Source organism: Emiliania huxleyi (genome assembly GCF_000372725.1).
Source record: "Emiliania huxleyi CCMP1516 unplaced genomic scaffold EMIHUscaffold_66, whole genome shotgun sequence".
Classification (NCBI taxonomy): domain Eukaryota; phylum Haptophyta; order Isochrysidales; family Noelaerhabdaceae; genus Emiliania; species Emiliania huxleyi.
Window position 1 is genome coordinate 496,961 of NW_005197053.1, and position 16,117 is coordinate 513,077.

At 63.8% G+C, this 16,117-nt stretch overlaps 1 protein-coding gene across 1 annotated transcript; it reads right to left on the reverse strand.

Moving 5' to 3' along the window:
* Nucleotides 1–2,125: 2,125 nt before the first annotated feature.
* Nucleotides 2,126–2,832, reverse strand: EMIHUDRAFT_215766 (hypothetical protein; the record flags this gene model as incomplete). The annotated part of the gene is made up of 2 exons (XM_005762877.1): nt 2,126–2,151; nt 2,622–2,832. The coding sequence occupies 2 exons, from the start codon at nt 2,830–2,832 to the stop codon at nt 2,126–2,128; spliced, it is 237 nt and encodes a 78-aa protein (XP_005762934.1).
* Nucleotides 2,833–16,117: the final 13,285 nt, after the last annotated feature.

The window sequence follows — 16,117 nt, forward strand, 5'->3', positions numbered from 1 at the left end:
CGGGCGACGGCTTGCGCAGGTATGTTGTTCATGTCCTTATCCGCCGCCGCTTGGCTGCAGCAGCCAATGACGCCGCCCGTCTTTGCGAAGCGGCGTCTGGACGCGCTTGGCGGTTGACGCCGGCCCGCCACTGCGCCTCGTGCGCGTCCACCTCCGTCGAGGTCGACGCGTCGGGATCGGAGCGCATCACCGAGACGCCAGAGCCCGCCTTCGCCGACATGATTCCCCGCCGGAGAGCTCGGTGAGTGTGCCGTCGCCCGAAACGGAAAACCGGCCGCGGGGAAATATAAGGTAAGATGGCTGCGCTCCCAGTTTCACAGCCATCCGTGCTAAGGATGGCTGCAATTGCAGGATCCTAGCCACTCCGCCCTGCAAGCACGCGCCATTTTGGCTGCCTTCCAGCCAAGAGCCAAGTGCAGCCATCCTCCGGCCGATGGCTGCGATGGCTGTGTCCCAGCCATCCGCCCGGCCGCAAGATGGCTGTCATACAGCCGTCGCAGCCATTTGGCCGGAGGATGGCTGTCGCGAATTCGACCCAGCCTTCTCGCCGCCCCGACACGAGCCCAGGTGGCTCCACTCTCGCTCCGCGAGCCACCACACCTTGTTCTGGATGGCTGGCGTCGTTATCTCTCAGCCATCGCGTTGGAACGCTTGGTGGCTGCCGGGGGAGGCGCAAGGGCAACTAAGGGCCGCTATCTTCTTTCTCTTCTTCCCCTTTTCTCTGAGAAACGATCGATCTTTTCGTGAAATCCTCCTCCCCGTCCTTCACACATAACAGAATTTATGTCATTAGAACGCAATCGTGTCACGGGAGCTGCGAGCCGCCGGCGCGCCTCACTTGCCCACGTCCATCAGCCCGCTCCGATTCGCCGAGCATAAGGTCTTCCTCCGGGTCGTCCACTCTCTCGGCGACGCGCTCTACCTCGGCTCACTCTTGCCCGGAGCCATCAAGAGGTACCTCGAGCACTGGCTGCCGCTCGTCGCAAGCGAGGGCGACGGCGTCTGTCTCATCCCGCCCATCGACATCGCCTGGGTGTGGCACCTACACCGGCTTGCTCCCCACCGCTACGCCGCGTAAGTTGTCAGTTGGGGCGCGAGACGCGCGGGACAGTGTTGGAGGCGGCCAGTGAGGTAGGGTTGGCTTTGAGCAGTGCAGCGAGTGTGTGGTCAAGCGTGGGAGCGGCGCGCGAGCACCGGATTTTTTTGCTGTGCGAGTCGAGTTCGTGGCCGGTGCGCGGGAACCTGGCTGAAAACCCGCGCAGCCGGCCGGTTGTGCGACCGAGGTCGCCGATGGTACGACCGAGGTCGCAGAGCCTTGGCGACGCGACGCGCACGTCGCCAAGGAGTTCGTAAAATGTCCGAGTTTTTTTCAAAGCGCACATCGCTTCCAGGGAGGGGGGCGTGCTTCTGCTCACGCTCCACCCCCCCCCTAGCATGCGGTGAAGGCGCTGGGGGGGTCGGGACCCCCCCCCTAGCATGTGGTGAAGCCTCTGGGGGGGGTCGGACCCCCCCCCTAGCATGTGGTGGGCACCCCCCAGCAGTTCTTCCTCTCGGCGGAGGAGGAGGCGGAGGCCCGAGCCAAGAGGCGAAGAGCCAAAGAACAAAGCCGAAGGACTATGTGAATCGTAAATAGCAAAAACTGCAAACTCGCATATCGGCATATGTCTACCGCGAAGTGCCGAACTTAAGGTAAGGTAGCTTGAGTTAGGTTAGGTGCTTTGCACTGAGTTAGGCACGGGGTAGCAGCAGTTAGGCACGGGGTAGCAGCATGGCGCCGGCCATTGATTTCTTTTTTGGTCCGAACGGGCTGACGCGCTGACGTGTCCCCGCCGCCTATCCGCTGGTGTGCATGCTGCTGCTGCTCACCCTAGCGGGGACGAGCCTAGTCTACCCCAAGCCAATGCCCAAGACGCAGCTGACCCTCGCGTTTGGTGCGCCGACTCTGCAGCTCTCCTCGAGTGTAGGTGCTCGTAGCGTAGGACGTAGGAGGGAGATGCCTCAGTGCGGGGCCCGCGGGGCCCGTGTGCCGGTCCGGCGGGACCGAGAGGTGGGTAGCAGGAGTTAGGCACATTAGAACAGGAGTTTGGCAAGAGGAAAAGAGCTCCCTAACTCAAGCTACCTTACCTTAAGTTCGGCACTTCGCGGTAGTGACTAGTCGAGCGACCACACGACACTGGGAGAAAAAGAATTTATAACTTTCGAATCAGCTGGCGGCGGCGGCGGCGGAGGTGCGTGAGTGCTTGGTGTCGGCTGCGGCAGCGCCATGCTCGTACGAATCGTTTCGCGGAGGAGGAGCATCAGCGCGACCGACCAAACCAACAACATCCACACTTCCTCCATGGGCAGTGACCACCCCAGAACAGCCAGCATGCACCAGAGCGTGGCCGATGATGCGAAAGTGGCTGATGCCAAAGGGAGCCCGTCGATCACACTGCCTCCGCCCTCGCCGTCGCTGCCCTCGCCGTCGCTGCCGCTACCCTCGCCGTCGCTGCCGCTGCCCTCATCGTCGCTGCCACTGCCCTCGCCTTCGTCGCTCCCCGAAACAGCTGGCGGCGGCAGCGGCGGCGGCGGCGGAGATGCGTGAGCTGTTGGTGGCGGCGCCGTGCTCGCGCCGAGCAGACGCTTGATGCGCTTGAGGTGGCCCTTCTTAATCTCGTAGCCGTCCCAGTCGCTCTCCTCCACGTCGCAGAGCGACGCAAGGGTGTCATAGCCGTCCGTGCACAGCGCCGCTGCGTACTGTGCGGCATCCTCCTCGTTGATCTCGCACCTGTCGACGAGGAAGTGCACCACGGCGGAGAGGGGCGTCGCGGCGGCGGTTGAGTCACCAGACATCGCCGGGCCGCGGCGGCGTCCTCTGAGAGGCAGGGCGGTTTCGAGGAGAAAAAGAATTCCAAGAACGCGAGTGGCGGCGAGAATTTTACGATAAAACTCCCTCGCACAACACTGGGCACGGGTTTGGCGCGGTGGCACTAACACAGGTACCTTGGAGAAAAATAAGTTGCGATGACAGGAGAAAAAACAAGCAGTGTGTGTGTGTGTGTGTGTGTGTGTGTGTGTGTGTGTGTGTGTGTGTGTGTGTGTGTGTGTGTGTGTGTGTGTGTGTGTGTGTGTGTGTGTGTGTGTGTGTGTGTGACTCACTCACACACACAAAACAAGCACTTGTTGTGTGTTGTGTTGTGGTGGTGTGCGGGGTGTGTGTGCTGCGCGTTGTGTGTGTGTGTTGTGCTTTAACCGCAAACAACTCTCTCTCTCAGCAGACAGGCTCGACGCATGCTTTTTTTCTTTTATTTTTGGTAGATTTGTGCGGTCTCGCTCAAACAAGCAAACAACACAAACAAAAGACAACATGTTATTGCATGAGCGCCCCCTCCGCCTCCTTGGTTATCGCCCACTCCTCGAGGCCTTGCGTTGTCCTCTCGCCGTCGTACGCTCCCTGAGGCGTGCCGCGCCGAGGTGAGCCGTCGGCGGGGCGCAGGCGCGGGCGGGGTGGGTGGCGGAGCTCCACGCCTGCAGCTCGCCCGCCCGGAACCAGAGCAGGGTCGGGTAGCAAAACTTGCTATCTCCACGCCTGAAGCTGAAGGCGCAGGCGACGTCAAACTCGGTGCAGACGTCGGCGTGCTTGGAGCAGTCGACCTGCACAACCTTGAGCTTGCCTGCGGGGCGCGAGAGGGCGCGCGCCGGATCATCTCCCGGGAGGCGGAGAGGGTGGTGGCGTCGGCGGCGGCGGCGGATTGGCCGGCTCCCGCGCCTGCGAGTACCGTCGCCTGCGCCTTCAGCTTCGTCTCGAGGCCGTCGAGGGCCTCCGTCGCCTCGACGCAGTGTGGGCAGCGCTTGTCCTTGACCGTGAAGCTGATGACGTGCGACCCTTGGAAACCTTTTGCCCGGACCGCTTGCCCGTCAAACGCCTTCTCCGAGGCAAACGGCGCCTGCGAGCGGGAGAACCGACAATGAGAGGCCTCCACGCCCTCTCGGGCGGGCAGCGCGCTGCGCAAAGGGCCGCCTTGATGACCTTTGGCCGCTTGGCCTTTCCGCCTGCCGGGACGAGCATGGCGCACGTGAGCGCAACGAGGGCAGAGAGCACAAGCACAATGTTGACAAGCACAATGTTGCCACTCTTGGCTGGCTTCGCTGCCTCCAGCTCCATGTTTGGCGACGTCCTCGACGCTATTGGCACCGGAGTACTATCGCCGCCACCGCCGTCGCCGTCGCTGCCCTCGCCTTCGTCGCTCCCCGAAACAGCTGGCGGCGGCAGCGGCGGCGGCGGCGGAGATGCGTGAGCTGTTGGTGGCGGCGCCATGCTCGCGCCGAGCAGACGCTTGATGCGCTTGAGGTGGCCCTTCTTAATCTCGTAGCCGTCCCAGTCGCTCTCCTCCACGTCGCAGAGCGATGCAAGGGTGTCATAGCCGTCCGTGCACAGCGCCGCTGCGTACTGTGCGGCATCCTCCTCGTTGATCTCACACCTGTCGACGAGGAAGTGCACCACGGCGGAGAGGGGCGTCGCGGCGGCGGTTGAGTCACCAGACATCGCCGGGCCGCGGCGGCTCCCTCTGAGAGAGGCGGTGCGGTTTCGAGGAGAAAAAGAATTCCGCATGCTCACGGCGGCGGCGAGAATTTTACGATAAAACTCCCTCGCACAACACTGGGCACGGGGCTGGCGCGGTGGCACTAACACAGGTACGTTGGAGAAAAATAATGTATGTTGCGATGACAGGAGAAAAAACAAGCACTTGTAGTGTGTTGTGTTGTGGTGGTGTGCGGGGTGTGTGTGCTGCGCGTAGTGTGTGTGTTGTGCTTTAACCGCAAACAACTCTCTCTCTCAGCAGACAGGCTCGACCCAGGCTTTTTTCTTTTATTTTTGGTAGATTTGTGCGGTCTCGCTCAAACAAGCAAACAACACAAACAAAAGACAACATGTTATTGCATGAGCGCCCCCTCCGCCTCCTTGGTTATCGCCCACTCCTCGAGGCCTTGCGTTGTCCTCTCGCCGTCGTACGCTCCCTGAGGCGTGCCGCGCCGAGGTGAGCCGTCGGCGCCGCACAGCAAGCGACTTCTCGGCATGCGCCGCCTGACGCCTGTCGGCATCCCATTCTTGCAAGCAAGCCATTTCTACCGACCGCGCCGACCGCGCATTGGTCGTGGACAGGACGGACGTTTTGGTACGTTCTGCACCAGCTGAAGGCTTGCCCCCGCAAAAGCCCGTTGCCAACCCCTTTTTCAGTGTATGTAGCTCTTACGAACATACCCGAGGGTGAACTGCTGACAGGGTTTGCGATGAGAAGCGATCCGAACGTGGCATTCGGGTGATTAGATCACTAACTACCGCCGTAACGCAAGAGCACTTTTTTGCCAGAGTCTCGCGAATCAATTGGCCTCCGCTCAAGGTGTGAACATATTCGCTGCGGTCAATACTATCCTCACCGAAAAAGAATCGAAAATGTCCCAAAAAGCGTGTCTCGAGTTTGTGGCAGCCCCACAGCCGGCGCGCGCTGCCGGGAAGCACCGCTAGCTGGATACACGCACTCCCTGGGTCCCAGGGAGTGCGTGTATCCAACTGGAGTGAGTAGGCTCGACGCCGCGCTCGCTGTGGGGCTGCAACAAAGTCGCCGCCGAGCGTGCCATCGAAGGCGTCCCGTAGGAGGTGATAAAGTGTGAGACCTGAGGGTGCGGAGGTGAGCCAAGATGGTGGCGTTTGGACATCCCAACCATCACACAAGACAGCCTGTAGGTGATGGCGGGACGGCGCAGTGTTTGTGGCACTCGGCAGTAGGCACCCGCGGCACGGCCCCGCTGTCGGCTCTCGCGGGCTGCGGAACCGGCCCCAGAGGGGGACGGTCCGGGCGAGTGTGGCAGCTCCTGCGCTAGTATGGGCACCCTCTATCATAGCACTACTGGTCCTGGTCATTAGAGCTGCCAGGGATAGCGTCAGGAGCCGGTAGGAGTCAAAACCCCTCATATTTGAGACATCGTGGCACCTATATACTCGTGCAACAAGCCCTCTCTCTCAGCAGCAGGCTTGACAAAAGAATTTTACAACAAAACTCCCTCGCACAACACCGGGCACGGGAAAGGGAAGCACATTCTCTCTCATCACATCTCACGATAGCAGGCACATATAGCACATAAGCTCACTCGGTGGCGGCGAGGATGCCCATGATGAGCATGATGACAGGCGCGGGCATGGTCGCGGCCGGCGTCTGCTTCGGGTTGAGCTTGAGGCCGGCATACGTCGGGCCGAGGAAGGCGCAGCCGGAGATCATGATGGCGGCGAACTTGGACGTGTCGGCGCCCATCGCCTTGGTGTGGATCATGTGTGAGAGCAGGCACATCAGGAAGCCGATGAAGCGTGCGAAGAAGATGTGGTACTTGTCAGGCGACTTGCTGAAGTTGATCATCATGAACTTTGGCACGAGGAGGAAGCCGCCGCCGTACGCGGCGCCGGTGGCTACCGCATAGTTCAGGAAGGTGACCGGGCCGGTGGGCACCTCGATCTGGAGCCGGCTGCCCATCGCAGCGTAGGCGAGCAGGAGGCCGCCGAGCGCCGAGATGCCCGAGAGGAACCCGCTCTTGGTCAGCTTGATATCGAGCAGCTCATCGACATCTACGCCGCCTAGCTCCTCCACCTCGACAGGCTTTGCCTTCCAGGATTGGACGACGCTGCCCTCGCCGTCGCCGTCGCTGCCCTCGCCTTCGTCGCTCCCCGAATCAGCTGGCGGCGGCGGCGGCGGCGGCGGCGGCGGAGGTGCGTGAGCTGTTGGTGGCGGCGCCATGCTCGCGCCGAGCAGACGCTTGATGCGCTTGAGGTGGCCCTTCTTAATCTCGTAGCCGTCCCAGTCGCTCTCCTCCACGTCGCAGAGCGACGCAAGTGTGTCATAGCCGTCCGTGCACAGCGCCGCTGCGTACTGTGCGGCATCCTCCTCGTTGATCTCGCACCTGTCGACGAGGAAGTGCACCACGGCGGAGAGGGGCGTCGCGGCGGCGGTTGAGTCACCAGACATCGCCGGGCCGCGGCGGCTCCCTCTGAGAGAGGCGGTGCGGTTTCGAGAAGAAAAAGAATTCCCGGGCGGAGGGCATGGCCGCGGAGGAGGCGAGTACACGCTGCCAGGCCTTCCGCAGACAGCCTCTTGGCCAGACTGAGGGTCGGCTTTGTGTGGCGTGGCCCGTGCGCTGCGCTGCACAAAGCTGCGTAAACTGCGGGAGCATCCTGTGCTTCCTTTGAGAAGTGCGCACCTCCTGCAGCTGGTGGAAGGCCGTGCCGCCGCTCGTCTGCTCCGTGGACAGGGCGGGGAGGCGACGCCGCAGCGCCGCAGCGTCCGCTGCACGCCGGTGCAGCACTCTGCTGCCTGGCGGGCAGCATGCTGGTGCTGTGCGCGACGTTTTCGAGGCTGCAGTGGCGCTGCACCGCGAGCCACGGCGAGTGGCACGCGGCATGCACGGCGCCGCGCTTGGCCCGGACAGCGCCAGAGAGTGCCCTCGATGGGCCAGCCTGCGCGGCGCGAGCGCCGCACAAGCTGACGCATCGTCTGCCATTCTCTGGTCGACGGCGGTCAATCTCACGATTGTCGATCAAAACCGGCGGGCTTTGTGACGCCGTTTACGCAATCGTTTTTTGGCTTCGCTTTCTCTTTTGCTTGGTTTTATTTTGTTTTTTCGTTTGCGAAGCGACAGAGGGGGGGGGGGGCGGGCGGGCGCTAACTACGGGCAACTACATGTCGAAGGTTCGAGGTCGACTACTCGCCGCCTGGGTCGTTTGGGGCGCGCGGCTCCGTCGAGGACCGGGCGCGCCCCTTTCCCGGCGCGGCGTAGGTCCCACTCTGACGTATAGAGGGGAGGCACGGACAACGGCCCGATTCATCAATTCCACTCATCTTCTGGTGCCTAGCCCCGTGCAGCGGCGGTCCGGCAGGCTGCCCCCAAGGCCCCCTGGGCCGCTGCGGGTTTTGGAGTTATGCTTTGGCACAGCTTCGGCGATGGCGGCCCCTCTCTGGGGCTTGCATAGGCGGGGAGTCTCCCCCGCTGGTCTCCTCATTCCCTTTTTTCTTTTGCTTTTGAGCTGGGTGTGCCGCCGCGCGGCGCTCGCGCGGCGGCAGTGTGTGTGTGTGTGTGGTGGTGGTGGTGGTGGTGGTGGTGGGTGTGGGGGGGGGGGGGGGGGGGGCTCGGGGGCGCGCAGGACAGAGGCTCGACGATCATCGGCTCGCCGAGGGGGGAACGAGGAGGGGGGATGGGCGGTCGGCGTCGGGGTAGAAGCAACAGGGCGTACGGGGTAGCCGTCACTTTCCTGCCTCACAAGGGCGGGGCTGTCCCGGAAAGTGAGAAACGCCGGGCAGCGTGGCGCATCATTGAACCCTCCCATACGTGCTTGTGCTCCTCCTTCGCTGTCCCATCTCCTCATCTCTTTCCCGCCTAGGCGGGGCGGGGGTCGGGGGGGCGGCGGGCGCGGGTGCGAGGTGCGGTGCGGTGCGTGCAATCGTGTGTTTGGCGTGTCGTGTGTGCCTTCGCTTGTTCCTATTAACAACGAAGTCTAGCTCAAAAGAATTCCAACAACGCGATTGGCGGCGAGAATTTTACGATAAAACTCCCTCGCACAACACTGGGCACGGGGCTGGCGCGGTGGCACTAACACAGGTACGTTGGAGAAAAATAATGTATGTTGCGATGACAGGAGAAAAAACAAGCACTTGTTGTGTGTTGTGTTGTGGTGGTGTGCGGGGTGTGTGAAGATTTTTAGCAATACCAAACAAATCTAACACTCACACGTCATTTGGGGCCTGGAGCCCCTGCACAATGATGTTTATGGTGGTTTAAAGTTTGCAGGGGGGGGGGGGGGGGCAGCTTTGAGAGAGATTTTTAGCAATACCAAACAACTCTAACACTCACACGTAATTTGTTGCAGCTTTGCGCTGTCGAAATTTGGGGGGTTTACGACGGTTTTGCGGATCCTGCCGACGCGCTACAGTTGTAGCCCCACTGCACATAAGATGGACACCTCAACGGGAGGGCCCTCGCAGCAGCCGGGGCCGACGCCTGCAGCCTTAGCCTTGGCCCGATCCGGCGGTATGCCACGGGTAGGCGCGTTGAGGCTTGCCGCCTCCTCTGCGCCAACGCGGCCTGTGCCGCAGTTTGCGATTGCCGCCAGACAAGAGGAGGAGCAGAGCCGTTTGGCGATAGGGCCAGGCAATCGCATTCGCCCCGTGGGCGTTGCGGACCCGAGCAACACCCGGGTCGAGGTTGCTGCGCCTCTTGGCGCAGTGATGCAGCATCGCACGCTTGTTGCGGGGGATGGAGCATCGACGGCAGCTGGAATCCTGGCTCTTCCGGATGCGGGTCCGGCGGCAGCCCTGTTCACGCGCGCGCGAGACATTTTGTTGTTTTGTGCGTTCCGCGTTTCCGTTTCACAAAAGGTACCACCCCCTCCCTAGCGCCATAGGACGTATTTTCTTCTCATAACAAGGCTGTGAACAGCGCACCACAGCGCCATAGGACGTATTTTCTTCTCAATGAGTGCGGGTGGGGAGGCCCTAAAACGGCGGGAGGGGTAGGGGTGCCGCTGTAGGGGTGTGGAGGCGACGGATCGACCGTGCTTATTATCAAGACCGATGTGACGTACACAGTGACACATCAGAGCCCTGTTCACGCGCGCGCGAGACGTGCAGACAGGGTTGCCAGGTGAGAGCGAATGGCGCGGTTCACGCCTCGCACAACAGAGAGAGAGATGCGCTCTGCATGGTGGGACATAAAAGAAAGCGAGTAAGTACTTGGGCGAGTAGGCCGTGCGGTCAACGCTGCCGCGCGCGACTTTGCGCGCGCGAGAGAGAGATTTTTAGCAATACCAAACAAATCTAACACTCACGCGTCATTTGGGGCCTGGAGCCCTGTTCACGCGCGCGCGAGACGTGCAGACAGGGTTGCCAGGTTTGTGTTAGAGTTTGTGTTTGTTGCTTTTTCTGCCGGAAGACCACAAGTACAACCAGAGATGATTTGTTCCCTTGGTTGACCCTTTTCGAGTACCAGGTTTGCCCTTCTTTTGTCTAGCGCCTTCGAGAGCCCAGCGCTCTGCAAGGCCTCAACGGCCGCCTGGACTGCCGCGAACGGTCGCATCTCTTGCGCTCGCCTTCCTGATACCCGGTACGCTGTCAGCCTCCTTTGGCTTCTGGCGCGGCCATGCTGCCGCCGTTCACGCCATCGGAAGCGAGATCGCTGTCCTTTCCAGCATATTCACCCTTTGCACTAGCGGCTTCCGTTCCGGGCTCGTGCTGGTTTGTCATTGGCGTCGACATCACCTGCAACAACTTCTCGTTCATCGCCGGCCAGTGGAATCGCGACACCAATGGCGACGCCGGCGCCTTCGGAACCTTGTGCGAGGACAGGGCGAATGACCTGGCGTTTCAGTGCGGGATCAACTCGCACCTGGTGATGACTTCAATCCACCCGGGTGGCAACATCGACTTCAATCCACCCTCTCCGTCGCCACCACCCTCTCCGCCCTCTCCACCATCTCCACCATCTCCACCAGTGGCCCCACCCTCAACGAGCCTCGCGATCATTGCCATCCTTGCGGTGTGGGCAATCGGGTGGACGGCACGGTGGAGGCGGCGGCAACGCCGACAGCGGCTCCTCAAGGCGTCACGCTCCAAAACTGTAGTGGTCCGTCGCCCGAGGCTGTCGGCGGAGGCGGAGGCGGAGGCGGAGGCGGAGGCGGAGCGGCTGGCGGCGGCGGCGGAGGCGGAAACGGAGGCGGCGGCGGAGGCCAAGGCGGAGCGGCTGGCGGCGGAGGCGGAGGCGGAGGCGAAGGCGGAGGCGGAGCGGCTGGCGGCGGAGGCGGAGGCGAAGGCGGAGGCGGAGCGGCTGGCGGCGGAGGCGGAGGCGAAGGCGGAGGCGGAGCGGCTCGCGGCGGAGGTGGAGGTGAAGGCGGAGGCGGAGGCGGAGGACGAGCTGCTCGAGGCTCTGATGCTGCTCAGGTTCGATGAGGCTCTGAGCGAGGCGATGCAGCGCTGCCTCGTCAGCGAGGCGGAGGCGGATGCGCTGACTGACCGGGTCGCGGCGGCGGAGACGGCGGCACGTGCGGCGGTCCTGCGGGAGGTGGCGGTCGAGCTGGGGGCGCGGCTGGCAAGTGCCAGCAGCGGCAGCGGGGTGGGAGGCGGCGCGGCGGAGGGTGAGCGGCTGGAAGCGGAGGCAGAGCGGCTGGAGGCGGAGGCGAAGGCGGAGGCGGAGGCGGAGGCGGAGGCGGAGGCGGAGGCGGAGGCGGAGGCGGAGGCGGAGGCGGAGGCGGAGGCGGAGGCGGAGGCGGAGGCGGAGGCGGCGGAGGCGGAGGAGGCGGAGGCGGAGCGGCCGGCGGCGGCGGCGGAGGCGGAGGCGGAGGCGGAGGCGGAGGCGGAGGCGGAGGAGGCGGAGGCGGAGCGGCCGGCGGCGGAGGCGGAGGCGGAGGCGGAGGCGGAGGAGGCGGAGGCGGAGCGGCCGGCGGCGGAGGCGGAGGCGGAGGCGGAGGCGGAGGCGGAGGCGGAGGCGGAGGCGGAGGCGGAGGCGGAGCGGCTGGCGGCGGAGGCGGAGGCGGAGCGACTGGCGGCGGAGGCGGAGGCGGAGGCGGAGGCGGAGGCGGAGGCGGAGGCGGAGGCGGAGGCGGAGGCGGAGGCGGAGCGGCTGGCGGCTGAGGCGGAGGCGGAGCGGCTGGCGGCGGAGGCGGAGGCGGAGGCGGAGGCGGAGGCGGAGCGGCTGGCGGCGGAGGCGGAGGCGGAGGCGGAGGCGGAGGCGGAGCGGCTGGCGGCGGAGGCGGAGGCGGAGCGACTGGCGGCGGAGCGGCTGGCGGCGGAGGCGGCAGCATCAGTGGAGCGGCTGGCAGCGGAGCGGCTGGCAGCAGAGCGGGCGGAGGAGGAGGCGGCGGCGAGCCAGCGGGCGCTGCAGGCCGAACTGGAGGCGGCGGAGGCGGCGGTGGCAAAGGCTGCTGAGGATGCACGGATGGCAGCGCTGGCAGCCGACGAAGCGTTCGCTCTGCAGCTGCTTTCAGATGAGGCTGATGAGGCTAGCCGAAAGCCTGAACGAATAGAATGTGTCGTCTGCCTCGATGCAGCGGCTGAGCTACGGTTCACATGTGGGCATCTTGTGTGCTGCATCATGTGCTCGACCAGCCTCCCGCAGAGCGGAATGCCCTCAGTGGTGCGCTGCCCCGTATGTCGCAATCCGACGCATGGACAGAGTACGTGTCTTGGCGCAGATTGTCGACGTTGCCGGCTGGCACCATCAACGACAGGTCCGCAACCGACCTTTGAACCGCCCAGTGCGTCCAGCATCACTAACCCGTCAGTCGTTGGCCCTTCAGTCGGCTCAGCTGCCGCTGATCCCCAACCGGAGTCCTGGTCAGAGTGGGCAGAGCGGCTGGTTCAGGAACAGAACTCTATAGTCAGTATGCATCACATCCCCGTGCTGGCCGGCCTGGGCATTTACGACCTGGAGGGCCGCCCGTGGGGCCAATCTTACGAGTTCTGTGCGAGGGTTCAAGAGGTGAGGGCCGCTGCACGGCTGGCCAGCACAGCTCCACTCTGGCACTCACTCAGCAGAGAGGAGCAAGAAGCGACGGCACTCACCATCGCAGAAGAAACCTTCCCCGTTCGTGGCATGAAAGCCATCAATGGACGCATCGATGTGTGGGCGCGGAATCATCGTGCTGAGGCGATCGTCTGTCGTGGGCGCACGTGCATCCTTTTGGGTGTCTCGGACGCGCGCTCATTCGACCCAGGTATGCAGGCAATGCGCAGGATTATCAGCGAGTTCGCAAATAACCTCGTACGGATGGGCTTCTGACCCAGACCTGTTCGAAACTGTTGGTGTTAATAGAACGTATTTTCTTCTCAATATTGGGCGGTCTGTGAACAACACAACCCTGAAGGTCGTGCCCGTTTTTGTTGTTTGGTGTGTGTGCTGCGCGTTGTGACGCTTGTGCTTTAACCGCAAACAACTCTCTCTCTCTCAGCAGACAGGCTCGACCCAGGCTTTTTTCTTTTTTTTTGGTTTCGAGGAGAAAAAGAATTTGACAACATACTACATAGCGGAGCATCGCCGCGCGGGTTAAGCTCAATTCTTTTTTTGCGGAAATGAAGGCGTTCGCGCTCTCTGAAGACGCCTGGGCCGTCGTGCTAGCCAATTGCCTCGAACAGGAGGCAGGCGTTACCGCCGGCTTCTGCTCCCGGCTGAGAGCACCTTGCCTGCGAGTGCTCATGCGCGTTTCCTCCGTCTGTCAGAACGCTCGACTTGCGCTCGGCCACGTGCGGCGGTTGCGACTTGAGTCTGCTGCCGAGTGCCATGTCCGTGCGCTTCGCCTGCTTCCATGTGTGGTGTTCGTTGATGTGGTCTGCTTCCAGCGACCTGTCGGATTGGAAGAGGTGGCGGCCGACGAGGCGATGGCGCGGCGGCTGCCGTATGCGTTGAGCGCGCTCCCACGCCTGGAGGCCATTGACACGGACTTTGAGGGCTGCGAAGATTGCACGCACCAAGTCACCAGAACCTTCAAGCGGTGCCTCCTTGCGATCGGCGACGCGCGTCTGTCCGGTCTGCTCCCGGCGCTCCAGTTCGTGGACCACGGCTATCTCGATTGCAAGCCCATCGACGTCAATGCCAATGAAGAAAGCGCGCCACCGACGCCGTGCCTGTGCGCGGAGCTTCTGCGTGGCGTGCCGCCGCACAACCTTCTCGCTTACACGGAATATCACGGGCTGTGCGCCGGCGCGGCAGCCAAGGCGCGTGCGCTGCTGGAGCGCCGGCACGAGGGCGTGACGCTGGATTCGCCTGTGTGCTGTGCCGATGGGCGCTTGCGCTCCGAGGACTGGGCGGTCCTTTCATGGTTGTCGCCCGATACGAACAAGTGGATGGAAGTGAACCTCTTCTCAAGCAGCACGGCGCTCCCGACGTACTTCGACTCCTGCTTTGCGTGTAGCGTCAACGACGGCGGGTACGACGCCGCCATTGCCGTCCTGGTGGACAGCGGCGGCCGCCCGGGGCCTGCGCTGCGCGCCGCCGCCCAATCCGGCCTGCTCCAAGGGTTCGTCGCCCAAGGACGATCAAGGGCTGACGTGAACGCACGAGCCGAGCAGGTCGTCGCATGGGTACTGGGACCTGACGGTGTGCCGCCTCCGTTTCTGGAGGAAGAGAGCGATGAGGAGGACGAGGAGCAGGAGCTGTAGGCAACCACCAAGCGTAAGAGATACGTTCCCTTCGGTATATCGTGACGACGGGATTACTTCTGGTGTTTCGTCCTCCTCGGAGTCGTCTTCCCCGGCTTCCTCTCCGTTCGGCTGTACGTTCGGCGTGGCTCACCCTCCATGCCGTGAACAGCATTCTACGTGGAAATTTCTTTTTAAAATGCGTCTTGTCCTTTCGCCTGCGGAAACGTTCAGCTCCCCTCAGATGTTACCCCCGGAAGCTCCGACGAGTTGCCACCTCCAGTGGGGGATCCAGTGGGGCTCGCACTGCGCATCTTCGCTATGGCCGAGACCCCCAAGGGCAAGGCTGCGGAGACGGACTGGGTCCGCTCCCCCCCCCCCCCCCTCCCGTCCCCCCGCCGCCCGCCCTACGCGCCCGAATCGCCCAAGCGCACATCGGCCCGCACCCCACAGGGCGACGACTGTCTCACGCCGGCAAGCGAGCCCGCAACGCCGGCCAAGAAGGTGGTCAACGACGCGGTCTTCGGCGAGACAGCATCGAAGACAAGGTGTTCTCCCCGCTCCCGGCCGCACACCCCACCGCCCTGACCCCGCACCGTTCCATCAGCACAGGTCGAGTGCACCGTGGATCCGAGCACCGGCGTCACCTGTGTCGAACCCGGCATGGACAAGACCGGACGGGTTCGAATCCCCTCTCGCCCCGCGCCCTCCCACCCCTGCCGGGTGACACAAGACGGCGCCGCGCTGGGCTCTACGACTGTAGATCGCACGCCGCATACGATGCGGGCACGTGGCATTCACAACGAGGTTCACCCCACTCGCTTTCCTCGCGGCGGCTGCAGCCAGCGGCGGGGCGGCAAGTGGCCTATGCGCGCGCGGTCGGCGAGGCGCCGGAGCGCCAGGCAGAGGCTGCGCTTCCTCGCCCGGCTGCGCTGCCCTCCTCCTCCTCCGGCCGTGGCAGCGGAGCCCGGCCCCGCCCAGCAAAGCGCCCGCTTGAGCCGACCGACGCGCCGCTGCCGGAGCGACGCTCCAGCCGCGCCGCCGCCGCCGCCCCCTCGGCTGCCTCCTCCTCCACCCCTCCCGCCGCTTCCTCCTCTGCCACCACCGCACCCACCGCCCCCACCGCCCCCACCGCCGCCACTGCACTGGCCGCGCCCGCCACCGCCGCCCGCACCGCCGCCGCCGCCTCCACTTCCACTGCCGCCGCCTCCACCTCCACCTCCACCGCCGCCCCCTGCCGGCCCCTCCCCGCTCTCGAGCCGCCTGTTCATGACCACGCCGGAAGGGCGCACCGTGCTGAGGGAGACGCCCCCTCCGCCCACGGGCGGCATGACGGCCGTCGCCGCGGCGCTGGCGCAGGTCAACCTGCAGGCCTACGCCGCCGCCTTTGACGCCGAGGGGTATGACGACATCTCGTTCTTGCGCGGACTGGACGCCGCCGAGCGGGCGGACGTGGCCAAGGAGACGTGGATGAAGCCCGGGCACGCGGGCAGGTTTGTCAAGTTCGGCTTCGCGCCGCCCTGAGCGAGCCCGCCGCTAGGGGCTCAGGGATCAGAGTCGGGTCTCGACAGGAGCTCTGTCCCGTTTCGAGTGCTTAGTGTGCACCGACCGGGATGCGCGAGCATGTTGCGGAAGGTCTACTCTCCACCGTGCGGAACCACTGTCTCGACGGGAGGTCGTTTGTACAATAGCAGGTGTACGGCGTACCAACACGTAGAATCTACTGTACCGTCTGTTTTTTTTTGATAAGTAGTGTACACAACTGCTCTGGACCGACGCCTCAGTCGACGACTCGAGTCCGAGAGGAGCGGATAGAGGAATTGGCGAGTGTGGCGAGCGCAGGACTCAGGTTCACCACGAGAACGCACAAATACGCGCGAGCTGTACCATACCCGCAAATTGTCCGAACCCTGCAAGTAAAAGATGGCAGGCTCAGGCGCGACCCAACCGGGAGCGCTCTCCTGGCAGAG